The following is a 27,842-nucleotide window of genomic DNA, read 5'->3' as shown; positions in this document are numbered from 1 at the left end:
CGTTGTTTACCAGTTGTTTATAGTTCTATAAAGAGAAAGCGATATTGATTCTATGTTTCGTTGTTTACCAGTTGTTTATAGTTCTATAAAGAGAAAGTTATATTGATTTTATGTTTCGTTGTTTACCAGTTGTTTATAGTTCTATAAAGAGAAAGTGATATTGATTTTATGTTTCGTTGTTTACCAGTTGTTTATAGTTCTATAAAGAGAAAGTGATATTGATTTTATGTTTTCGCGTAAAAACAGGAATCGATAAGAACGTAAAATAATTTACGCGCTGAAAAAACATCCTATCGAATTACTTAGCGAAAAACCGACCATTCAAAGTATTGATTATGATATATTATGTGCTATATACTGATAAAACAGTAAACAGATTTTTAACATTGCCTATATAATAAATCAAACATTTCTGAAACCACTTTTTTTTCAACTATTACCTATCTACCTCATCACGTCAGCGGGGCTAGCACCTAAATAGGTTGGTCTATCGCCACAAGATTTCTCCAGCTTATTTGACTGGTGTATGGTTATCCGTTTTTTATATTCTGATAAAAATCCGTAAATATATATGTCTATGTACAGGTATAATGCAAATGGTAAACATATCATGCACTTGAATATCTTCTCAATCCACAGGATGGTGCAACATATCAATGGATAGACTGGTGACAGTTTCTAAAGTATATACTTTATACAGGTATAACATAAAAAGTAAAAACAAGGAAACAAGAGTATCAAAAATTATGTATTTTAAAATGAAGTAGCGATCCAGCTACAAAACACGTATAAACTTTCAGCAGAACCATATCACTCACAGCTCTAACTCTTACAAGAATTAAAATTACAATCATCAATTTATTACTTTGACAGATTTATACAGTTATGTATAGGTCATAGTAAGGATTAACTTCAATAAATTTGCGACTGTAGTTTTAATTATTGTAAAAGTTATAGCTGTCAGTGATATGGCTGTACTGAAAGTTTATAGATGTCGTGTCTATTCAATGAGCATATAAAACAGAACAAATAAATAATAGAAAAAAATTAAAATTATAAAGAAAACTAAAGATCTTTGGTTTTTCGTAGAACTGCTAAAAAAAGTATGCAAAACAAAGTAAATGCTGCAATGAAATGTACAAAAACAAGTAAAATGATACCAGTCACATGGATTTTAAAACGATTTGCAATGCCTACTGTGGTTAACATTATGTTCTATATAGTTAAATATAGGGACTTACATGTTTGTGTGCTTTTTATTGCAGCAATTATTTTGTTTTCGATACTTCTTATAGAAATTCCACAAACAGTCAAGGATCCAATCTTTCCTTTAAAATGTTAATTTCCTTTTTTATTTATATATATATTAACCTATGATAATAGAGATTGCTGTTTCGTTAGGAACAGCATTTTAATTTGTTTTCTCAGGGCAGCAAGTAGCCTTAGGTTAACCATGACAGATAACTACAAATAATATGCTCCAGACGTTCTAGTTATCCAAGACGAAGATAAGGGTCATAGCGACAAAGGTCTTGTACATCAAGCTTTTACTAAGCCCTTTCGACATTCGTTTCAGTGAAGTCTGTACGAATGAAACTTTAAATGTTTACCATAATACTTTATTTTGTAATTTACTTTCACGACACATTTCCAATGTAGCTCATCAAATACACGCATTTAACAAAATATTATAAAATAAAAGAATAACAGGCTTAAGTACCACATCATATTTAATCATAAAACTGAAGGAGAGAAACAAAGATCCGTTATTTTATATCAAGTTGAAAGTTGATGAGCACAGCGGCAAGCACCAGACTCACGAACAGGAATGGGTGAAGACGATCACTGTTACCTGTCACGAGAATTTTCCAGCCTAAATTTTTGTGTGTATAGCACTGAAATGAAAAAGTAAACATTATTAAGGCAAGATTCCACTGACGTATGAAAAACATTCTGAACTAAACTTGACGGAATAGTATTTCACTCTTAAAATTATACGTAATGAACAGTTTCATTCAAAGCAAAATAAACTACCAACTCTCCAATAACCTTATAAGTTAGTCTACATCTATCTTGCTAATTCCAGTGTTCACCAATACTAAAACTAAGACAAAAAAGATTAAAAATGAAGCTGGAACATTCTCATAACTTAAACATACAAAAGGGACATAAGGAATAAGCAGAATTGTAAAGCTTTAAAGCAGGCTTCAAAGTATTAGATAATACTAGATTCTCTGTCGAGTTGTTTAAAATCAATTTCAAATTGCCAATCCAACTACAATATCACAATTTTTAACTGCGTTACTCTCAGCTCTTTTTTACTATAGTAAATATGTTAGTTTCGACTGTAACTATACACTTAGTCAATACATTATGAGCTATGCTTAAGCACTTTCCGGACCTATTCTCATATAACTTGTAATATTCTATTAGTTTAGTAGTTACTTAGTGATGGAGCCAGAAAGAAACCTGCAACAAGGCGAACTCCTGGTGTGGTAAGCAAATGCAAAGTTTTACAGGTCAGTTACAAAAACCATTCTCGAAGCTCAAGCAACTCTGCACAACAATTCCAGAAATAATATTCCATCTAGAAATATGCACAAGTCACGGATACACAATCTACTTCCATAACATATTCTCTCGATAGTGACATACTTCAAGCAGCTGTAGAGTGATGTTATGTTATTTCATAAGAATGTGGTCTGACATGACTTAGTAGTTAAAAAGACTGATTCATAAATTTTGGGTCGCAGATTGAAATCTCATTACTTAACATACCCGCCCTTTAAACAATAGAGGCAATATAACGTTATGGTCAACCAAACTATTCGATAGAGCAACCCAAGGGTTTATAGTGAGTGGTGTTGACTAGCTATTTTCCCTATAACTCATAGTTTCTAAATTACAGGCAGCTAGCACAGATATACCTTGAGTAACATTCAGTAAAATTCATCAAATAAACCATGGGAAGACATACAGATCGTGTTGCCAGACACAGCGACCATGCTGTGATCACACTATTGAAACAAGTGCTGGAAAATCGTTGTCTTCGATTGACAGATGACTTATGGAATACATAACTGAAGAGTGATATGCTTTTGACATGGCAGTCTTGTGATGGAGCCTTCTGCTACAGAAACTACTGTGTAGGGCTATCGTGTACCGCCATCAGATAGAGAACGAACGGCTGTGAAATCTAAGTGAGGCTTTAAAATTATATTAATATAATATATTTAACCTCTATACCATAGCTCTATATCTAAAGTAAATTCATTTTTCTTAAAGCCAGTTTCAATTTTCAAACGAATTTTACGTTTTGTGTAAATTTTATTACACATAACGGAGTTTTGTCTCTTAAGCGTTCAAGACACTATCATTCTTAATCTCCTGTTTTGAATGTCAAAATGGTTCACAAAATGGAGTTCTACCATTTTTCAATTATTGCGTTTGTGATACACACCAAAACCTCTGAAAGTTTAATAGTGACGAAAAGTCGGAAAGTTCTTCATAAGAGAAAGACACTATACAGTACGGTGAAAGAAAGAAAGTTTCAGCTAAATACCTGATAGTAAACGAGATCTGGAGTGTTTATGTCAGGAGTCCAAATGAATTCTCCAGGTTCGCCGCTATCACAGAATATATTCAAAGTCTGCTTGTAATCCAGAAATGTACTTGACTCTGCTGCCATGTCAACTGTTTTGTGTCTCCATTCACAGAGCCTTCCAACTATAGCAGAAAAAAAAATGCTTGACCATCAAAAAACTGAACTGAAGGCAATGGGACAAGGTATAACAAAAACAACTTAACTTTACTTTACCAACATCTTGTTTTATCATTTCAATAACACCTCAGGCTAAATCTTTTTGGTTCTATACTGTATAGATGTCTTTAATTATGAAGGAAGGTATCAGGCCAAGATAACTGCCACCTGACATGACTACCCTTTGCCGAATACCAGCATTAACTGTCATTCTTATAATGCGTTAACAGCTAAAAGTGCAAAGCGCTTTTGATAGCATGATGTTGAGGCTGAAGCCATTGGACCGCCAGTCTCATAAGCTAACAACAATACTATGCACATAAGACCTGTTTTTATTACTTCATTCAATTTAAATTAGTTTATTTTTCACGTATATTTTCATTTATTTTTAAAGAGTTTTATGAATCACAATAGTTTTCATAATAGAAATCACAAAGAATTGCACAAAATCATTGTAGAACGTACGGGCCAAAAGCACCTTTAACACTGAAGAATTATTTTAAACAGCACTTTAAAACCTTTGCTATTGAATGTTAGAGCTGTAAACATAACAAATCTGATAAAAGACATGCACGTTATACTTACAAGGAAAAGAAAATCTGCTCAAAATGACCAGTTTGAAATAAATATTATTATTCTTTTGAAAGCCTACAAGAGAAACGGCTTGGTAGAGTGCCCAAAAACCTTTTGTGGGATCTCTATAAATGTAATAATATTGTCTGTTGTCTATCCATATAGCTACTTTGCAGAGTATTGATGGATCTTCAACAAAATTGGTATGTAGATTCATTAGATCCATGTGGGGAACACACAAATTTTCAGTTGTACATTTTGCGGTTTTCATGGGCGCTTTTGCGTTTTTTACCACTGCTTCTCGTCATTTAAATGTACCTTCACTAAATTTGGTTAGAATGCTCAATGGATTCAAAGGGAAATACGTACAAATTTTTAGTTTAAAATTTTACGTTTTGCAGTTTTTAGGGGCATTTTAGCATTGTTTATAATTACACACAAGAGAAACAACTTTGAATGTCCTAAGATAACCTTTCATAAATTACGAGTTTACACATCTTAAGGTAAAGAAAGAAAAGAATAATTTTCTTACCGCCGACTGCAACAAACTTTTGAATATCACCCTTTACTACTCCAGCATAGATCTTGTGGTTCTGTAAGTTGAAAATTGATAATTACTTGTAAATGATAAACCTTTATTTAATATTGAACAGATAAGTATAACAAACCCAGATATAATTCAAGACAGTTCACATGCAAGCAACATAGTTTAACCTGGTCTAGTTGGACGTACATGTATGCAAAGAAAGCAAGATGAGTTTTTACATTCGTTCTGCATCAAATAATTTATAAATACTTCCATATATATATATATATAGCTAGCAGAGAGTCGCAAACCATATATGGTTCAATTAGTATCTTTATTGCAAAAGTACTTCTTTAAATGTATGATTTCTACAATCATACAAACCATTCTAATCGCCGACACCGGAATTTATAACTCCATTTGACGTAGACCTGATAGTAGTCTAACGCTATAACTTGTGTACGTTTTTTCTATTTAGTTTAGTTAGTTCTAAACGTTACTGTACTTAATACAATCAGTAAAGGCTTGGCATGGCCAGATGGTTAAGGCACTCGACTCGTAATCTGAGGGGCGCAGGTTCGAATTCCCATCATACCAAACATACTAGCCCTTTCAGCCATGGAGACGTTATAAAGTGACGGTGAATCCTACTATTCGTTGGCAAAAGAGTAGCCCAAGGGTTGGCGGTGGGTAGTAATGACTATCTGCCTTCCCTCTAGTCTTACACTGCTAAATTAGGGACGGCTAGTGCAGATAGCTCTGGTGTAGCTTTGCGCGAAATTCAAAACAAAACAAACAATCAATAAATAAATTTATAAAATTATCCTACGACCTAAGATTAGTTATTTTTACAAACTTTGATAAACTTGCAATATGTTTTTATATAAAATGTCTACTAAAGTATATTTATCAGGCCATCCAAAGAGTAATGTCCGAAAATTTAATACAGAAAATGCATCATCATTTCTGTCTTTGTAAAAGGATTTAATGACGAAAATATGTAGCAGGACGTGTATAAAAATGTTCAGACAAATAAAAGAAACTAACCAAACTCCACTTTTTCAGATCATTAATCAAATAAACCCTTATGAAGATGGATGTGTCTGAGGAACACATTAGGCATATAATATTTTATGAGTTTAAAAAAGGCAACAGTGCATTTGTTTGTTTGTTTGTTTTGGAATTTCGCACAAAGCTACTCGAGAGCTATATGTGCTAGCCGTCCCTAATTTAGCAGTGTAAGACTAGAAGGAAGGCAGCTAGTCATCACCACCCACCGCCAACTCTTGGGCTACTCTTTTACCAACGAATAGTGGGATTGACCGTCACATTATACACCCCCACGGCTGGGAGGGCGAGCATGTTTAGCGCGACGCGGGCGCAAACCCGCGACCCTCGGATTACGAGTCGCACGCCTTACGCGCTCGGCCATGCCAGGCCTGGCAACAGTGCAGCAGAAAACGAAATATTCAAGGTGTTTATGGTGCAGAGTCTCTTAATGAAAGAAAATGTTGAAGGTGGTTTCAGAAGTTCAGATCAGGTCACTACAGCTTAAGTGATGCGCTACGTTCATGTTGTTCCGTTGAGTTTAATGATGACTTGCTTTTGACTGCACTTGATGAAGATTGTGCTGTAACAGTTAAAGAACTAGCACAGAAGGTTAATTCAATCCATTTAATGGTTCACCATCAGTTGCAACGACTTTGAAAGATGTCAAACTTGGAAAATGGGCCCCCATGATTTGACAGAAGCCAGCCTTAGAGCAAGAGTGGATATTTGCACTCTCGTGAACGTTTCTCACCTTTTTTGGACAGGTTAGTGACTGCATATGAAAAATAGATATATTATAAAAATGTTAAATGCCGCAGACAATATCTCAGTGAAGGTAAACTGGCTAAAGCACAGTCCAAAATGGACCTCCACCCTAGAAAAGTCTTGTTAAGCGTTTGGTGGGATATTATTGGTGTGATCCACTTTAAGTTGCTGCCCCTCAATATAACGATTACACCAAACTTCTATTACACAGAAAGAAAAGAGGCCTGCTTTGATCAATTATAAAGGTGTTGTTTTACACCAGGATAATACACGCCCCCCATACAGCAAGGATCACATCTGCAAAGATTGAAGACCTAGACTGGGAAAAAACTTCCTTATTCTACAGACTTTGGCCCATCTGATTATCATCTACTCCGAAGTTTGCAGAACTATCTTGATGGAAAACAGCTTGCAACACATGAAGATGTCAAAACTACCCTCCCTACATTCTTATCCTCCAAACCCCAAGAATTTTATAGAAGTGTCATTCAGAATCATTAGCAAAAAGTAATTAATAATAATGGAACATACATTATTTATCAAATAACATTAAAAGCGTTTGAAATCCCTTCTCTTTTTCTGAACCTAAAATTGGACATTACTTAAAGGATGACCTGATATATATCTTTTTGTTTACATCCATTAAAATGAAACGCGCGCATATACGTATATACATAAAATTATGTGTTATTATCATAATAGATATATATTTAATACATTTTACATAAACACCCAACTAACACATAAGATTGTCAATTTTGACAGGATATCTTTGTTAGCGTATAATGTGTAAATCATTTAGAAAAATTGATCGTGCAGTAAGGGTTGTCATCACAACAAACAGCATGTGCGTACATGACCAGGACAAAATACTTAAAAAATAAGTTCTAGAAAACCTAGTGTAGGTTACAAAGGGAATATATACCTATACACATATACATATAAATTTATTTTACAATAAATGGTGATACTAAAATTGACGATGGCCTGGCATGGCCTAGCTCGTAAGGCGTGCGACTCGTAATTCGAGGGTCGCGGGACCCTATAACCTGACCGCTTTCAAATGGTGGACCTGTCTTCTTTAAGGATAAAGTGTCCGTTGGTATAGACTTCCTTTACGATATTAAGAAAGTGAGGAGTGTCTTGTATATAAGAAGGAAAGGTACAAACAATAATTTTTATGTGGTAGTCGACAAAAGCAGACAGCTTCTCAGTAACAATGTTTCTGTCAGAAATTATGGGTCAGCCAGAATCATTAGGCTTGTGTATTTACGGCAAAAGATAAAATATACGTAAAGAAGCCTGTCTGGGTTTCAACTTTCTTGTTCTGAATGAGCTATTTAAGTTTATCTCTGATGGTTTTAGTAAACTGAGTTGTAGGTTCCTGTTTGAACTTACTGTATAAATTAGTGTCCTCAACTTGATGATTAGTTTCTGAGATACAGAAACTGTATCTTTCTTCAGACTGATGATACACCCTGCATTTGTTGGTTTTATTATATTGTTGTTTGATTTAAGATCTTTTAGAGTAGTTCTCTCACTCTAGTTTAGATTATTATAACACTGTTTAAAATTTTAAGTTTGTATTATGTCATTCTCTAAATGTGGTTCTCTGTTCAGCGGAAGTGTCCAAGAAGACTTTTCTTTGGAAATCAGCGTAGATTTATTGTCAGTAGGGTGAAATTTATTATGAAAAAAATTCACAAAGTTTCCGAAATAATTTGTGAATGTCAGAAAGAAGCTTGGGTTCATTAATGAAGTTATTTTTTTAACAGAAGTTGAGACTTCTACTAAAGAGACTAAGTTCTGAATCTAAAATAGCTATGTTTGAAAGATAAATTATGTTAGAGCCATGTAGTTAGAGTTCACCATCACTTGTACTATTTTGAGGTCACCATTTTTTTACAGGTGGTTCAATTTGAAATGGTTCATTTCTAGTAAAGAATAAAGTATTTTTAGACTTTTTTTCTGATGTTCATTATGAGAAAGAAAGGTTTTAGTAGTTTTTTTGCACCATAAAAAAGCCAAATAACAGTTTCTGGTAGAGTACTTGATGTTATGGTGATATCTTTATCACAAAGAGATGATTGAAAAAATTGTTGTTAGAAGTGGTTTTATAATTGGTGTTACTGGTAACAGACTGGTTTTATCCGTTTTAAAAAAATAATATATCAGTTATCTTTTTAAGTTTGTGAAGTTCTTGTTTCGAGGAGTGATTGTAAAGGTAATAATAGTAAAATAATACTTTATTTAGAATATTACTGGAATTTTGACAGAAGTTCTTAGTAATGTTCAGGAGCTCTATAGTGGGATATTTTTCAAGGATCTAATGCCATTTGTTGCAGTAAGCCTAGTCATGTGCTCCTATTATAACGGGTATTTTTAATGTATGTGAAGAGAATATGATTCTATTTATATGTTACAGAGTAGCTTGGCATGTTAAGAGAGTGGCAGCGTAGCTTAGGTTGAGTAATAATCAAGCAGGGTTGACCAGGTAGCTTCCGTATCTTACCAAAAATACATAAACCTAATAATCCAGGCCAAACTATAATTTCTAACATAAACATGGTTACTAAGAAGCTGTCTGCTTTTGTTGAACACCACGTAAAAGTATTCCCTTCCTAGATAAAAGACACGATTCACTTTCTTAATATCGTAGAAGAAACCAATTCCAACAGACATTTGCTGCCTATCAGCTTTATGTGCATGATGAATGTTTCTTCCCTTTATTCTAATATTCCAAACGATGAAGAACTTTGAATTCTAAAATCTGTCCTAATCCTTTCTAACCAATCATAGTCTCAAAGAGTAGCTGACCTTGTCAGCTTTGTCTTATCTCTAAATAGTTTTGAATTCAATAAGGAATATTACCTTCAAGTTAAAGGTATCACAAAGAGTACAAAAACAACTCATGACTATACCAATATATTCAGGAACCACACTGAAAGCCAGCTTTTACAACTTCACTCATAGAAACGTTGCATAGGTGCCATGTTTCTAATTTTTATAGCCAGTTCTGAATTTCTTAAACACTTTATTTCTTATGCCATTACCTTTCATAAAACAATCAAATTTGCCCTCAATTACTCCCATATCCAAATTAACTTTCTTGATGTCACTATCTTTTTAAAATATGGAATATTACCCACAGATTTGTAAGAAAAACTACTGACAGACCACAGTATGCTCATTGTAAGAGGTGCCATTCAATCCACACTAAAACCAAACAACTTATTACACGTAAAACTAATACCAAACATCTTATTACACTTAAAACTAAAACCAAACAACTTAAAGAAAATATGTTCAGGTGAAACAAATTCCAGAAAACACACCAATGTTCTAAAGCTAACCATATTACAAAGAGGATACATAGATATCAAAATTAACAGGCCGATTGAAATATCTAGCAACACTCAACAAAAAAAGGTAAAATGACCCATTTGTCTTATTAATATAAATAATTCAAACTCTGGATATTTATCTTGTGTATATAGTCAGATTTACATACTAGATTAATTTACAATCTACAGATAAAAGAATCCATTTTTTTTATTAAAAAAATTATTTTTTTATTTTATTATAAAGCATTCATACTCTGGATATGTATTCTGTGAATATAGTCAGATTCACACACTAAATTAATTTACTGTATATGTAATTCTGAAGCAAATAATTTCATGTTGCTTTATTTGTAAAATATTCAAATCTTACATAAATATAATACACCATATTAACTAACTGGCTCAGTATGGCCAGGTGAGTTAATGCGTGCGACTCGTAATCTGAGGGTTGAGGATTTACATTCCCGTCTCACCAAACATGCTCGCCTTTTCAGCCGTGGGGGGGGGCTTTATAATGTGACGGTCAATCCCACTATTTGTTGGTAAAAGAGTAGCCCAAGAGTTGGCGGTGGGTGGTGATGACTAGCTGCCTTCCCTCTAGTCTTACACTGCTAAATTAGGGACGGCTAGTGCAGATAGCCCTCGAGTAGCTTTGTGCAAAATTCGAAAACAAACAAACATTAACTAACTGTAATACAGTACAATTTGGATTTATAAATTACATATATGATTACACATACAAAACTTTATTTCAGAAATACATAATTCTAAAAAAACAAAACAACCTTTTTCACATTAATCTAAAGCAGGGGTGTGCAACATTTTTCGTCGGTGGGCCATATAACCAACTTCATCAATCAAGCGGGGCCACTTAAAAAACAAGCTTATTCGTGTACATGCACAATAAATTAAAAAAAATTCTCAAAATGCAAGCAATAATATTTTATATTTTTGCATGAGTGATCATTTTAGTGCGACACTTGAAATTTAGAGTCCTTGCAGAGCTTGTCAATATCAGCTTTGACAGAAGTGGTTGCCACTCTTAACTGACTGGTCAAATGTTCATCAGTCAGCTGACTTCTACATTTGGTTTTGATGAGCTTCATTTTGGAGAAAAATTGCTCACAGCAGTAGGTGCTACCAAAAAGGGAGGCAATTCTTTGTGCATGACGGGACAAATTGGGAAACTTTTCACGTACACAGAGTTTGTAAAAAGTCTAGCAAACTGTTTTCAGAGAATTTCCTTTTAGTGTCCATGTCAGCCTGCAGTTCAATGAGTTCCATTTGGCAATCATCAGGACTGTCTTCCACTGCCAAATCAAAAGGTTGAGCGAACAATTTCAATCTAATTTCAGTTTGTCTGAAATCTGGAAATCTGTTTGCAAACTCATCACGCAGCTTTTGTACACTGGTTCCATATTTGGTGCAATCCAGATTAGGAAATTCCAGTTTCCTGGTTGCAAGACATGTAAAATGGGTCAATATGGCTCTTCTCAACTGAACCTGGAAAAGTTCCAATTTCTTCTCAAAAGCACAAATATGCTCAAACAACTTATTCACAAGTTGACTTTTCCCTTGTAGTTTTAAGTTTAAATCAGACAGATGCTGTGTAATGTCTGTGAGGAATGCTAAGTCATTCAGCCAGTTCTCATTGCTCAAGAAGTCCACATTCTGACGTTTGCTCTCCATGAAGAACTTAATCTCCTCTCGCAGATTCCAGAATCTCTTCAAAGTAGCAGCTCTACTAAGCCAACGTACAGCAGAGAAGTACAAAACATCTGAATACTCACTGTCCAGCTCATCTAAAAAGTTTTAAATTGTCGATGATTTAATCCTCGTGTTCGAATATAATTTACGCATTGGACGACATTTTTCATGACTTCTGCAAAATCCAGAACTTTGGTGCACAAGCTCTCTTGGTGAATAATGCAATGGCTTACAACTACGTCTTGTGCTCCAATTGCAGTTAGAAATTTCTTGGTGAATCCATTTGTCCTACCTGTCATGGAAGGAGCACCATCTGTTGTAACACCACATAATTTATAAGGATTCAGTTCAAACTTTTCTACAACCTTAAGCACTTGTTCACAAATATCCTGTCCTGTGGTTGTGGAGGAAAGGCTTGCCATATCTAAAACTCTTCGAAAACATCAAAGCCTGCAGTAACAGCTCTGATGAAAATGACAAGTTGGGATGTGTCATTGATATCAGTGCTTTCATCCAAAGCCAGACTGAAAGCTTCACACGAATTCAATCTCTCTTTCAAAGTTTCTTTGATGTCCTCTGAAAGATCTTTTGTCCTGCGTGAGACAGTAAAGCGGGAAAGGCTAGTTTGCTCCACCAAATATTTTTCTCTGGACATGCATATTCTGTGAATATTGTTAAACAATTTTAATAAATTCTCCATCACTGAAAGGCTTTCCCTTTTCTGCCATACATTCACAAAGCTTAAAACTCAGTTTTGTCACCAGTTCTGAATTTTTCTTGAAAGTGGTAAAACACCTTGTTGCTTTTCAATGGATGTTTTAAATGTTCAATTTTGTCCTTTCGTGCCTGACCAACAATTTCATCAAACTGGGAGGAGTGCTTAGTTGCGTAATGTCGCTTAATATTGTACTCTTTCATGACTGCAATTGTAGTTTGACAGACGAGGCAGACAACACCTTGATTATGTGGGACAACAAGATATTTTGTGCACCATTCACTGTTGAATAACCTTCCCTCATCATCAATTTTTCGTTTCTTAACTGCTGACATTTTACTAGCCCTGAAATCAAAACAAAAATTATTCTCACAAAAATAGCAAAGTAGAAAAAAACAGAATTTATTTACACATGGAACCTCTTATGGACAGAAACACATGTTTCTAAATTGGCATCCCGATCATAGCCTTCCGGTACTTAAATTAATTGAGAATAGCAAAATACAGTGTGACCTCGCCTATTCGCGGGTTATGCGCGAACTGCGTTTTTGTAGGTCACAGAGACTGAAAGGGCTTTTCGAGGAGATTTCTGTTGTATTTACTCAATCAAGCCGTTTTTATCAATTGTCGTCTTCACCAAACAAGATTGGACTGCTATTGGCTGACTGCCTCAGCTTCCCCAACAACGCAAACGGCAAAGCACAGCCCGGTAACGCACGGTACAATTTAGTGAAATACATAACAGTATGCAATATTGCTACATTATTACTGCATCAATGAGTATAAGTATCATTAGTGTTTGGGAAGCATTTCATATAGTATATAATCGCATACATATACGTTTTAAAACTGCATCCAATATTCGTGGTTTTCGCTATTCGCGGGAGGGTAAAGAACGTAACCCCCGCGAATAACGAGGTCACACTGTACATAGAATCAGATGCATCTGAAAGCAAAAATTTTAATAAATTCAGTAAAGTCACAACAATATGCTAAATAATAATCAATTTACCTTCAATCTCTTGTAGTAACTGTAAAAGGTAATAAAATTTTCACCAATAATGAATGACGGACAGCAGAGGTTAGGGAAAATTGTCGCCAGCGGGCGAAGGCGAGGTTCAGGACATGACGTCGAGTCGTAGACAATAATGCTAGTGCACGTCACCTATTCATGCCCTAAGGAGGCCGACCAATCGAATTCGGCCTGCTCCTCTCTAGCAAAGATAATTTTAGAAGTTTGTCGAGTCGAAGCCTGGGAATCCCGTAGGATCGATGCTTTTAAAAATATTCCATTTGCGTTGGATTACAGATCAGGCCACATGGTTAGATTACAACAACTAGGGCCACACTAAATGGCTTGGCGGGCCGGGTTGTGGCCCGCGGGCCGCCTGTTGCACACCCCTGATCTAAAGCATCCAAACTCTAGATAATTATCATCTGGATCATGCTCATATCCATACACTTTTACTTTTCAGTTCATGTAGTCCTGAAATGAATGGTTTCATCCCATTTTTTAGAGATAAAATGCTCAAACGTTAAATATTACTGTCTGAATCATGTAAAGTAAAAGTTATAGATACGTTCAATACAAACTAGGCACTAGGTTTGTATTTTAATTCATTACTTTTAACAAGACTTGTTGATGTAGATGTTTTTCCTTTTCCAGTCTCTTAAGTTTAACATAAGAGATTGACCCATATTTCAACTGATCTTTGAGTAATAGTTATATGCTGAACACTAATATGAAGTTGTAAAACATATACCTCACAGGATACACTAAATATGTCAATAATCACATTTGTCAAAACCTTTTGAGTCACTCACTTGTCAAGAATGTAAATATAAATAATTACATAATAATAATCACATAAAGTGACATGACATATATAAATGTATCATAATGAATGCAACTTGTAATAATTTCAAGAATTATCAATATTTTCACACAATGTTCCATGAAGGAGCTACAGTATATATTCTAATATAACAAGTAAGTGTGAAATGTATAAAAATGCCTTTCTAAACAAGTCAAACATATATGGTAACCAATCTTTACAAACATATTACTTTACATGACAACCATAAGAATCACAAAATGATCATTTACTTCTACAATTATGCTATGTTAATATAATACATAAGCTTGAAGTATTAGCACTAAAGTCAAAACTCATTGACATATCCATTAACTGGTTAGGCTAAAGTTAACTCTTAATGTATAGTGTGTATAATATCATTTTGTATCTCATAACAGTTGGTAAGGTTATTAAAACTTTTTTTTCTTAACCTGAAGATGACCTAGGAAGATCAAAACATTGTTTTCACCTTATCAGTAAAAGTGTTAATACCCATACCAGCCATTCTGAGATACATTTTTATTTCAAGTGGGTTTCTCGTCATCAAGAATAAAATCATTTTGTTCTGATGATACTTTATATTGTTAAACAGTGTATTGTGCACTAAACTGATACTAAATAAAATTGTTATGGTCTTACAGAGCGAACGAAAATCTTTTGTTAGACAAGTGATTTCCTATTACTATTATACAGAAAGACTGATTATTATGTTGTAACTATTCTTGGAACTTTCCACGGTGATATGTGACATTGCTAGTATCACTTTAAGAACGTTTATACAGAGTGGAATTCTAGCACTATGCATCTCAAAGTGAATGTTATATAGAATATTATAGAACTGTTGACATCCTACTGGATGTGTCAAACTAGTAAGCATTACTAGTTATTTCACTTAAATTATATAAGAGAAAATCTGTACTTGAAAGGTTTACACAAGTAGCTGAATTTGTTATACAGTTAATTACTCATTTTGAAAAACATTCTGAGCAATTGTAATACCTGTGTTATGATATTTAGTTGAATCAGATAATTCATATAGATTTTAATAACCTAGAAGATAAAAGGAGACATAAGGATTAAAACAGGCATGAAGTGCAGACATATTGCATATTTTTCATTTTAACATGTAACATTAGTTTGAATTTATATAAATGATATTAAACTGTATCTCTAGTTTAGGCACTTTTTGTTAATATGAAAACAGTTTTTCGAAGATTATTTAATTGTACATTTATACGTAAAGTCAAACTGCAGTATATGTCAGTTACTTAAGGTAGTAAGTTTATGTGTTGCATATGATATATATCTACAGTTTGAATATTTGGAGGCAATATAAGAAATAGTTCTCTATATACACTGCAAATTAAACTGATATGTTTGTAAACATTGAAGCAAACTACATGTGTAATAAAACACAACAAAATGAAATCTTAAATTTCACTCATTTTGTTTGTTTGTTTTAGTTATAAGTTGAATATACAATCAAATTACCAGTTTTTGTTTGGATGTACAGTTTTAGTTAAAATACTTTTATGTGACATATTCTAGAGTTTGGGTGTTCTAAGGTAAGATGGTAAACTGTTGTTTAAGTCAATTGTTCATTAAATTATTATAAAGATACTCATGAAATATGCTATACAAATATTCAAATTGTAATAAATAGAAAGTGAATTTTACATACTAACAATAACACTAGGGTTGTGTAACTCAATACATTCGTACTGCCTATTATCCATTCAAACACATTACATTACTTTTAGTTAATACGACTCAGACGAAAATATTTAAATGTTCAAACATAACCAGAACCACAAAATAAGTAGACTGTAAATTAATATAGTGTATGTACAGTCATAGGTGCAAATCATAAAGTGAAACTTTACTTATTACAGTAAAGTAATATATCTAGAGTTTGAACATTTAAATTAATTTGAAAACAGGCCTCAATGTAGTTTGTAAATTAAACTAATATAAACCTTGAAGTGCTCTATCCAAATAGTCAGACTGTAATCCTTAAAAGCGTTACTTATTTAAATTATTGTTTATTATTGAAGTAAAACCATAAAGTAAAAAGTTGATACTGATGATAATGCAGAAATTAATATCAGGTTAAGAACTAAAGAGAAATTTGTTTTTGTAACATGATGCACACATATACACACATATATATATACTTTAATCATTTTAAAATAACTTGAAAAACACTTTACTATGTAGATTGAATGTTAACCAGTGTATGGTGATGATCCCATCCCCACCTATAGTAACACACTTTGAGACTACCTGTTACTAGCAAAACATTCAGAAATATCCACTCTTAATGAAACTATCCGCCTAATGATGCCACGATATGGAACTATGACGTCACGTAACCTCACTCCCAACCCGCCTCAAAGGATACCCCACTGATTGGCCTTCAGATGCCAGCATATTGGTTAGTTTTGTTCTGAATTTCGTGCAAAGAAACACAATGACTCTCTGCGCTAGCTGTTCGTAATTTAGCAGTGATAAACGAGACGGAAGACAGCTAGTAAATCCCACCCACCGCCAAACTTTTGGACTACTCCTTTTTTTCAACGAATAATAGGATTGACCTCACATTATGACACTCCCACGAATGAAAGAGTAAGAATATTCGGTGTGACGAAGATTCGTTCGAAACCGTGGCCTGCAGATTGCGATTCGAGTGCTTTAACTACCATGTCGGCCCGGCATGACCACGTGGTTAAGGCACCCGACTCGTAATCCGAGGGTCACGAGTTCGAATCCCCGTCACCCTAAACACGCTCATCCTTTCAGTCGTGAGGACGTTATAATGTTATGATCAATCCCACTTCTTCTTCTTCATGTGTCAAATCTGCGGCAGACATCGACGACCATGGCATGCCAGACTTCTCTGTTGTCAATCCTCCTTATCAACTCGATGTTGCTCATTGAGTTCTTGGTGACATAGTTATTGAGGCTGTCGATATATTTAGTTCTTTGACACCCTCTGCTTTTCCTCCCTTCTATTTTTCCACATAGCATCTGTTTCTCCATCCCATTCTTCCTACAGATGTGTCCTAGAAATTCCATTTGTCTTTTTCTTATAGTTTTCATGAGGGACCTTTTGTATCCTGCCAGTTCCATGACTTCCACATTTGTTTTTCTTTCAGTCCATGATATTTTTAGCATCCTTCTAAGGAACCACATTTCAGCAGCTTCTAATTTCTTCTCTGTATCTGAATGAACTCTTAATGGCGCAATCCCACTATTCGTTGGTAAAAGAGTAGCCCAAGAGTTGGCAGTAGGTAGTGATGACTGACTAGCTGCCTTCCCTCCAGCCTTACAGTGCTAAATTAGGGACAGCTAGCGCAGATAGCCCTCGTGTAGCTTTGCGCGAAATTCAAAAACAAACAAACAAACTACCACGTCACGTTAAACTTCAGGTTACTACTTTCGTTACTTTAACTCATAAATCTGATCACTTGAATTTTATACATAATAACCTAAGTCTCTTAACTTGTACTTTTGTCGCGGTATCTTATGGATGTAATTATTTTATCACAACAATTTAATATATTAGTTTATATATATAGTAATTTAGTAGACTCATGCACTTAATAACGTAAAAATCGTTGATATGACACCTTCTCGTGTTTCCCTTAACCCGTAGCTACTATAATAATATAAGTTTGAAAATATACTCACCTAAAGATACCCACCTACGTTCTTGTGAATAAATTTTAACATTTACTTGTGAATATATAAATACTTTAACTGGTAAGTTTCATCATCTCTGTCCGATGATATAAACGCCTTAGTTCGTGGATGTAATTTAAAACACTTGAACACATAAGTACAATTGTTTTACCTGTTGGATAAAATCTTTACTTAACATGGAGATACAATGAAAATTAAAATTTCTTAAATTTTAAATCGAACACCACTAGTCACTGAACTAGTCACTAACATGTTCTAAATTCTACTTAAACAACTCTGTGGTAAATAGTTTTTTCAAATCATCACTTACAGATGAATTAAGCTGATCCACGACTTGGCTCCCTCCACCCTCTGGGTTGTTAGTGATATATAGTGGGTGGTATTTTGCGGTGTTGGATGGATCATTACCACCTTCAATTATAAAAGTATAATTTTTATACCGTTCTACCGTTATTTCTGGTATCAAAAGTCCATTGATCCACCAAGCTATTCCCCATGACTGGACACCTATACAACCAAATGTTTTGTTTATTGATCAGACATTTACATATTATTTAACTGTAACATATAAAAAATCATTCTTATCTCTACTTTGAAGTATTCATATATAATATACACAATATTGGAAATAATTATGGAGACACAGGTGATACAAACACAGGATTAACAAACAACGAATTAAGGGTACAAACAAACAAGCTATACAATGTGCTAGGACTTTGTGTGTAAATCCTTTGCTTTACACATAATGTTACACCTTGTTTATATACTGCCGTACAGTTAACGTACGCTCCTAAAACATTGTTCAAAATGTTCTATATTCGTCTTATTACTTTTCATACAACAGTTAAGTTCTATGGTCACCTTTGCCTTTCTCAATTTTTATATAGGTGCTCATGACTCAATAATGATTATAACGAAAGTTTTCAAGGCTAAGCCATTGTTGTGAGTGTTCCATTGCCACACCTTACCATTAGATATCACACCTTATGTACCACTGGCATAATTTTCTTGCGAGATTATGAATCCCTGCTCTATTATCCTTTTGTTGATGGAATAGCGATGAGGAGAACCCTGCCTGTACACGCCAGCAGTAGTCACAGTGCAGTCACTTTTATTTCTATTAAAGACATTCCTGGCTGAGGTGCAGTTCAAAACTTGTACTAATTTTCCATCACGTTTCTGTAAATGTTTTACATTAATCATGATAGCGTTGTTTTCTTCAACGTTGAACAAACTGTCGTTGATTGTTGCTGAAAATTTCCAATATACACGTCTTCACCTTTGTTTATTCCACTGTTTGTAGTATGATGTCAGTTTCAACCTTTTGTATACTTCCAGAGAAAGCATTGCTAGAGATATAACATGTGTTTTACAAATTGTGGATGGTGTCACTAATGTTCTACAGGCAGATGGTGTATCTTTAAATATAAAGTTCAATAGGAGATTGATCTCATTTTAAAGTACCTCATTGTGTTTTAACATGTTATTATGTCACCGATGTTTATATTTAATTACATGTAATAAAATGTTACAAGCAATACCATTATTATAACGAGAATCTATTGTAGCATAGTGGTTTGGTTTGTTTTGAATTTTGCGAAAGCTACACGAGAGCTATCTGCTCTAGCCGTACCTCATTTAGCAGTGTAAGACTAGAGGGAAAACAATTAGTCATCACCACCCACCGCCAACTCTTGGGCTACTTTATTACCAATGAATAGTGGAATTTACCCTCACATTATAACCATCACAATTAAAATGTCGAGCATGTTTGGTGTGATGGGGATTTGAATCTGTGAACCTCATATGAAAAGTCAAGTGCCTTAACCACTTGGCCATGCTGGGCCGTAAAATAGTGTATTATGTATGTCAATTTTATCACATATACAGCATAGCCAATAATTTTCATCACATACTTTTACAATTATCTGTCCTGAAAGAGTTTTGTCATACCCAATATTTTGTTTTTTTGTAAATATTGAACAAAACAGTTAGTATAGACAACTGTGTGTCATTTGTTTTCTGATTTAGTAAACATTTAATGTACTATAGAATATTTTTGGCTTTTACATGTTATTTTTATAACATATCATTTATTACAGATATCATTGTGAAAAGAATGGAAGTTTCATGATAACATAAGTATTTAAATAATATACAGTAATTTAACATACAATTTTATTAGTTCATTTTATAAGTATATATACGCATATATAATACATGTTCCACTAGTTATAATGTTTGGAATAAAACATGTTGTTTGAGCTTACTATTTATGTATATAATTCTGCCTTCATTCTTATTTCTAATTTTAACAAATGATTAATAAATTCATTAGTAAATAATTTTGCTACCACTAAGTATGCTGCCCCCCAGTGGCACAGCGGTGACTTTCTGTTTTCCTAATGTTGCAATTTTTTGTGAATTTTAGTCCAAGTATATCTACTTTTCAATCAATCCTGAACTACTCGCTTCTAAGAACAGCAAACAAAACTACTTAAATTACATAATAAGTTGCTATGACATCAGTGCGTGACCTAGAGACAGACAGATACTGTATTTTGTAGTATTAGACTATTCATTAACATCAGTTTCAAGTCCTGGCCAGACACATATTTCTTCATTGTTTTAGTAAGTTATCAACATTGCACTTCAATTGTTTGAAAGTCACACTTTAGATTTCTCTAGTTGTCAAAGTATGATAATTTTTTGTTGGTTCAATCTCATTTGTAGCAGCTAGTTACTTTAGCCTATTTCACTCTTCTTAAGACAGTATCTCTCTCTGGTGCCACTTCATGGAATTATGATATAATATCTTTGGTGTGGGACAGTGTGACGTCATCGTTTAACCAACGTCATCACCCGAGAAAGCCAATCAGCATTAGGCGGCACCCTTTAAGTTCCAGGATATCCTGATAATTAGTAATACTCCGGCACAGTTCATTTTCACTGGATAAATTAGTATATATTTTTCCTTACAATTTACATGCTACATCCAATACTTAATATATATATGTTATATTGTTACAGTTGTATAGGTCATTCATCAGGTTATTCTCTTTATTAAATAGATATTATGACTTGTTTCCTATGGTACACTTAATTAAGCTAAATACCATAGCTAAATTGTTTTAACCTGTGATTGCAGTATAACCTTTGGCACCTCCAGAAGGACCAATCTGTGCTCTAAACTCTGTTATTCCAGAGATTTTTTGCTGCCTTCCATGGTGTCAAATCCTTCTTGTCTTCATCCATTTTACCCTCTAGCAGTGAACATTTGGAAACTGGATTCCGACCAAAGTCAATTCGAATAGTATCTGCAAGAATGAAATTGTTTTAAGTTAGTTTTCTCTTTCGTTATGTGACTTTTTTGTGTTATGTGTCTTTTAGAACATAAAATATGTTTATATATAAATGATAAGGTCCCCAGTGCTCAGCAGTAAGTCTCAAGACTTATAAAACTAAAACACTGGGTTTCAATAATCATGAAAGACACAAGATATTCTATTATGTAGCTTAACTTTGTGCTTAACAAAATTAAAACATAACTGATAAACAACATTAAATTTCTTTAAAAGATTGTTAGGTATTTCAATGAAATCTACATAATACTTTCCATGTGCTGTCCTTGTAATTTGAAACAAGTTTAGATTGACAGCATTAACTCGACCTTCTCATGCTTTGACAGAAAAACTTCACCAGCTATGTTTCCAAACTTTTTTAGACACCTTGTAGTTATTCGTGTAATTGGGAATTTGATGTTATTTAGGTGACTCTTTTATCAAGCGGTTTAATGTTTCATGTGGTAAATATAAATTTAGCAGGCTAAAGACGTCAACAATTTAGAAGCAAGCAATAAAGTTTATGAAATACTGATCTTTCTCTGCATACAAAAGGCATTTTGAAAGACAAAATTTTATTTCCTGTAGGCCATCATGTCGAACTACAACCAACAAACCCTAAACAATATTGTGGCTGCATGCATTCAGACAAACAATCCTGACACAATATTGTTGCTGTGTACATCAAAACAAACAAACAAACCTAAAACAATGTTTAGGCTGTTGATCATCCAGAAAATATACTGAAATAATGATGTTGAGAATGTGGAAACCTAGATAACAAGTCCAAAGTTATGATATTGGGGCTTTCGACATTCAGACCAATCTAAAGCACCGATTTGGGGGCTCTGGATATCTAGACAATAAACCTGAAATAATTAAGTTAAAGCTATAAATATCTAGAAAATAAGTCTGAAATAATTAAGTTAAGGCTATGGACACTCAAACAATAAACATGCAACTCTGATGTTAAAGTTGAGAGCATCACTTCTTTACATTGTCCCCATTAGGAACAAAGCACTTTTTCAAACTTGACACTAGTGTTGTAACACCCATTGAGTAAAATGCAGATGTGGTATTAACTGCAGAAAGTTATTAAAAATTTGCATCTGTATTTTATACTTGTGTTGCAAACTCTCTGCCATAGAAATAAATAATTTATAATGAATATTCATCATCAATTATCAATTACGGTGTGCTTATATCTAGCATAGAAGAAAGAAAATAACATGTTATTCCTAATTATAGTTCATAAAGAAAATGTACAGTAAATGTGATATTTTTAAAAGAGATGTTACTAAGTATAATAATTCTCACTTTTAACGAATTACTGGAATTGTGCCCTAAAACTTCCAATTACATGTTACATTATAGGAAATTAAAGAAATGTGGTTGGGCGGTATCGTGAGAACATAAAATAACAACAACCCTATCTTCATTTTGTTCTTGGACACTTTTCATGTTATTTGGGCTTACAACAAATCACGAACGTTTAGCCACAGCATGGCAGCTCAAAAAATGGTTCTGAGTTTGTTTTTTGTTGTTATTGTTCTTCAACTACAAAGTTTTAACTCATAGCTCCGTCATCTGCTGACCGATTTGAGATTTAATTACAGTTTTGGACTCGGAAGATCAAACCTTTTCGATTGCTGTATTTGACAATGTTCAATGCCTCAAAGACTAATTTAATATAATTTTGTTTAAAATTATTTCACTTTAAGGGTAGATTGGTGGAGATCCTGATAAATAATAAAATCAAATCAGATATGTGCATGCCCTGCACTTGGTATTGCTAGGGCACAAAAATATAGCTAATAAACAGGACAAAAGGATCCCATGTATTAATTTATTTTAATCCCATCTTAAAAAATTTCAAGAGCTGCAGCTATTGAGAATTACCTCTCATTCAATTTAATAGAGTTAAAAGACATTTCACGTTTAACAAAAACTAACTTCTTAAATAGTTACTTAAAAAGTTACAATGAAAAAAACTATTTACAGCATATACTTTTTGAGCAGCTTCAAATTTAAGGCAAAATGTATTTAAAATTTTAAAGTTTATGGGTACGTGTCAAACATATAACTATGCAAAATTGAATATAATATATTATAACTAAAAGTTAGATTAGGAATGACAGCCTGACATGTCCAAGTGGTTAGGGCGCTAGGCTCGCATTCTAAGTGTCACGGGTTCGAATCACCATCACACCAAACATGCATGCCCTTTCAGGCGTGAAAACGTTATAATGTGATAGTAAATCCCACTATTCGTTGGTAAAAGAGTAGTCCAATAGTTGGCAGTGGATGGTGATGGCTAGCTACTTTCTCTCTGCTAAATCAGGGATGGCTAGCGCAGACAGCCCTATATAGCTTTGCACGAAATTCAAAAACGAACAAATGGGGAAGGAGATGGTGGTATTCAAGGAGAGTAGTAAAATGAATGAATGGGTGAACATTAGCTTTATCACACAGCTACTTAATAAGCATTCTGTGTAGTGTCTGCAGTTTAGCGTTCTCAAATATGAACTGTTAGGGAGCAAAAGTACCTAATAAAAATAAACAGACACCTAGTATTAATGTTGACCATTTACATAGCAATCTACGGATCATGGGGTCGAAATCCATCACCGAACATGTTCATCTTTCATCTGGAAGTGTCATATTGTGGTGGTTAATCTCACTATTCATTAGTAAAAGAGTTGACAACGGGTAGCGTTGACTAAGTGGCTTCACTTTAATCCACCACTTTAAAATTTTGGACGGCCAGAGCAGATACACCTCCGTGGCTTTGTTCGAATTTCAACAGATGCACAAATAAAACAGTGTTTGAATCTTTACATTTACTGTATGTGACTCGTGTTATTGTTTTTTTCTTAAATCACCAACGCTTTCGAGTTTTGGTCAATTTTAAAATATAGCTTATTTTTTTACCTTTTAACTGTAGTCAGTTTCATTCAATTTTAATCAATTTATTTTACTTTCAAATACAACGCAACAATCATTTTCACAATACGACCTGTCTTTGTGCGCTTTTCTCTAATAACATAAAACGTAAACCATTTGTTTTTTATTCAACTTCACTTTAGTCCTCATCACTTTTTCTTCACGTGTACTAGATCACAAGTGTTAGATCCGCTAAAGTCAGGTGACTATGTACTTGAACTTTCGTATCACAGCTCGTGATTGCAAGGTTTTTGCATGAGATACCACCTGAAGCAGAATTTTCTATGATCAGTTTAAAGTCAACTGTCTTATTGATTAATTAGTTTAGCGAGAAAATAAACATAAAAAAAGAAATAAACAAACGTATTTTAGTCTCAGAAATACAGATTGTGGGGCAGTAATCGAACTTATTCTTAAACAAACAAGATATTATTTGACGTAATAATCTATAATTAGCCTCAATTTTTCCAAAAGGACTTCTCTAGGGCCAAATAAACATTATAATACTAAAAGTAACTGGATAGTTAATACATCCCCAGCTAGAAAAGAACCTATCATAACTGACGTTACATGTTCATCCTATAATGCACTGCTACATACGATTTATATTAGAGCAGCTATTTACAGTTGCCCTAGAGTTATCCAGCCGTTTGTTTTCGTCCAACGGTCTTGTTAAGCCTAACATACATCCCCAGATGACACCATGTGGCATGCTTGATTTGTAACAGTTGTAGGTAATTGGAGTATTGTGGCTGTCTCATTCCTACGATAATAATCAAATGTTTTCCTCTAGATGTACCCTGCCACAGTTAGTTAGAGAGCTCAGCCTGTGATTTAAACAAAAACTGTATCCAGTGGTATTACAAAAATCTTCTCAAGAAGTGGTTCTCCAGTAATTTTGCTAACGTAGCATACATCATTAGACTTAGAGCAGTTATTAAGCAGACTACATATGAAAACCTGACACCACTATTGATACAAAACCAAATTTTTATTTACCTTCCAAGTAAGCACGACTATGGTAGGCTGCTTCCTTCTGAGAGTTAAGGTTTCCAATAGCTGCTACTATTGTCATTCCACCTGAGGAGGGTATTTCTTGATCCCGAGTGTCTCCTGATATATAAAACATGTTGTTACTAGTAATAACATTAATTTCTAAATCTTTATTTTTCATTTCAACTACAGATATGAAGTATATATTACATATAGATACAATTCAAATTATCTCAAAAAAGTAAAACCTTCTGAAGAACTTACTAATATTGTTGTATTTAAACGAGGTTCATCTATCACCTCTGTTTGCAGGAAAAGAACGTCAAAGTTTTTTTCAGTTATAACGTATTTGTTATACAACGTATATAGAATGTACCTGTTTTTAGTAGCCTTTTATAAGCTACTTTAAGAATCCCGTTTACTCGTTGCCACGTTATAAGGACGGCATCTTCTTTACCAGTAAGTCTTACGTCAGGACAAACACCACTAGTTCCCGTACACTAAAGTAAAGATTTTGATCAGCAAAGAAGCAAAACAAAAAATATCAAATTCTTTAAATGGTTAAAACAGTTTTGATAAATAATTTACAACTCATTTAGTTTCTTATAAGGTATTATAATCATACTAAAAACGTAACTGTTAAGGAAGAGGTATATTGGACAGATAACTCGCGTCCCTCAGTGTAAAGATTCATTGAAATTACTAGGGTTTCTGGCCTTTTCGAAAGGGTATTCTTTTGAAACAAAGCTTGCGATTTTCATAATCAATCGAATTGAACATACAAACTTTAAAAATGCATTTAAATTATTCACTTTTTCTTTTTCTACAACATAATTGACAAACATAATTGTTTTGTGTTAATGTATATATTCAGTGTTTAGTTTTTCTTACTTGTTTGTTTGTTTGTTTTGGAATTTCGCACACAGCTACTCGAGGGCTATCTGTGCTAGCCGTCCCTAATTTAGCAGTGTAAGACTAGAGGGAAGGCAGCTAGTCATCACCACCCACCGCCATTGGGCTACTCTTTTACCAACGAATAGTGGGATTGACCGTAACATTATAACGCACCCACGACTGAAAGGGCAAGCATGTTTGGCGCGACCGGGATGTACTTTTTCTTACAACGCTTATCAAACTAAAAAATCTCCACGTGTTTTTCTAACTTTAATCACTTCTGTTTCATCTAGAAGTTTCTTCAATCCTTTACTATTTTATACACGTTTTCTCGATTCTCCCTTTTCTTTACATATTGTACATTTTCTTCCTGGTTTATCCGCTTCAGTTCGCACAATACCACATGATATTATTGCTACAATTCATTTTTTAACTCTTGTTTTATAAACCCTTCCATTTCTACTGCTTCAATAACTACCCTCTATAGAAAGTACTAACTTTACAGATACATTTATACTGAACAATCCAATTGTGTATACGGTGAGCAATATATATATACAATAGTTTTTACCTAATGTGGCATTTTCCCTTCCAGTGCCAGTCCCGACTATCAAGCAGTTTTCTCTTTTTTTTAAATATTTACATTTAAAAACGTCTAAAAAACTGTAACAATGACGTTTCCATTTTTCAAAGCATACGTTATGAGGGTAGATTCAAAATAACGCTTTATTAATTTTTGAATGTTCATCACGTGTTGCGTTATAGTGACGTCCAACTGAACCACGGTCCATCATATCTTGCTACATGAGTTGGGCCATGTTGGGTTTGGAATTATCTAAAAGTTTTTAGTTGTTTTTTTTAATTTCACGCAAAGCAACACGAGGGCTATCTGCGCTAGCCGTCCCTAATTTTGCAGTGTAAGACTAGAGGGAAAGCAGCTAGTCATCACCACCCACTGCCAACTCTTGGGCTACTCTTTTACCAACGAATAGTGGGATTGACCGAAACATTATAACGTCCCCACGGCTGAAAGGGCGAGCATGTTTGGTACGACGGGGATTCAAAATTATCTAAAGGTAAATAATAGGCTGCGTTGGGTAATGTCTTCCCATACCATTATTCAAATTCGTAAACCTATATTTAACGTTGAATAAAACCAGGCGATTCCTCCATAATATTTTAGGAACCAACTCTATGTAACACAAATATCAAAATGCTCTAAGCTTATATATTAATACAGAATCGCTACTAATAACTTCATAAAATCAGAGTTTCGATAGCACTTCCAATCAGATAAGCCACTGATCATTTAACACACCTCAGAGATATTAAAATTATGCCATGATTTAGATAAATTAGCTGTTCCGGTATTTGCATGATCAGATGTTTAGCAATTTAATGCTAATTTATGAGAAATACAACATTTTATTTATTATTGATGGAAGAACTAACAGTACCCTGCAAACATAATAAAAGCGATTACTATGATATGAATATGACACGTTCTTAATTAAAAACATTGAAAATCATAATTATAAGTGTATACTCGTTTAAATTTGATGTTTAAAAATATATCATTTAAAAACTGAGCCATTTAAATCTCTATTCGTATGTAATCATGTGTTATATGAGAGCAAAGAAAAAATACAAGGTTCGCACTGCGACACCGC

The 27,842-nt window shown here is 33.9% G+C and overlaps 1 protein-coding gene across 1 annotated transcript in view; it reads right to left on the bottom strand.

Moving 5' to 3' along the window:
- Positions 1 to 1,605: 1,605 nt before the first annotated feature.
- The window catches only part of LOC143229149 (protein Skeletor, isoforms B/C-like), a 49,512-nt gene continuing 23,275 nt past the window's right edge, over positions 1,606 to 27,842 (bottom strand). Inside the window, exons 12-18 of the mRNA XM_076461033.1 lie at positions 25,655 to 25,778; positions 25,285 to 25,398; positions 21,138 to 21,318; positions 18,309 to 18,505; positions 4,866 to 4,926; positions 3,563 to 3,726; positions 1,606 to 1,895 (exon numbers count right to left, since the gene is read on the bottom strand). Of these exons, the coding sequence (XP_076317148.1) occupies positions 21,188 to 21,318; positions 25,285 to 25,398; positions 25,655 to 25,778 (369 nt within the window). The 3' untranslated portion in view covers positions 1,606 to 1,895; positions 3,563 to 3,726; positions 4,866 to 4,926; positions 18,309 to 18,505; positions 21,138 to 21,187. The remainder of the gene's footprint in view (positions 1,896 to 3,562; positions 3,727 to 4,865; positions 4,927 to 18,308; positions 18,506 to 21,137; positions 21,319 to 25,284; positions 25,399 to 25,654; positions 25,779 to 27,842) is intronic.

This window comes from Tachypleus tridentatus, chromosome 10 (assembly GCF_004210375.1).
Source record: "Tachypleus tridentatus isolate NWPU-2018 chromosome 10, ASM421037v1, whole genome shotgun sequence".
Classification (NCBI taxonomy): Eukaryota; Metazoa; Arthropoda; class Merostomata; order Xiphosura; family Limulidae; genus Tachypleus; species Tachypleus tridentatus.
Note: the sequence above shows the minus strand (reverse complement) of the source record. Positions and strands in the feature narration are given on the sequence as shown.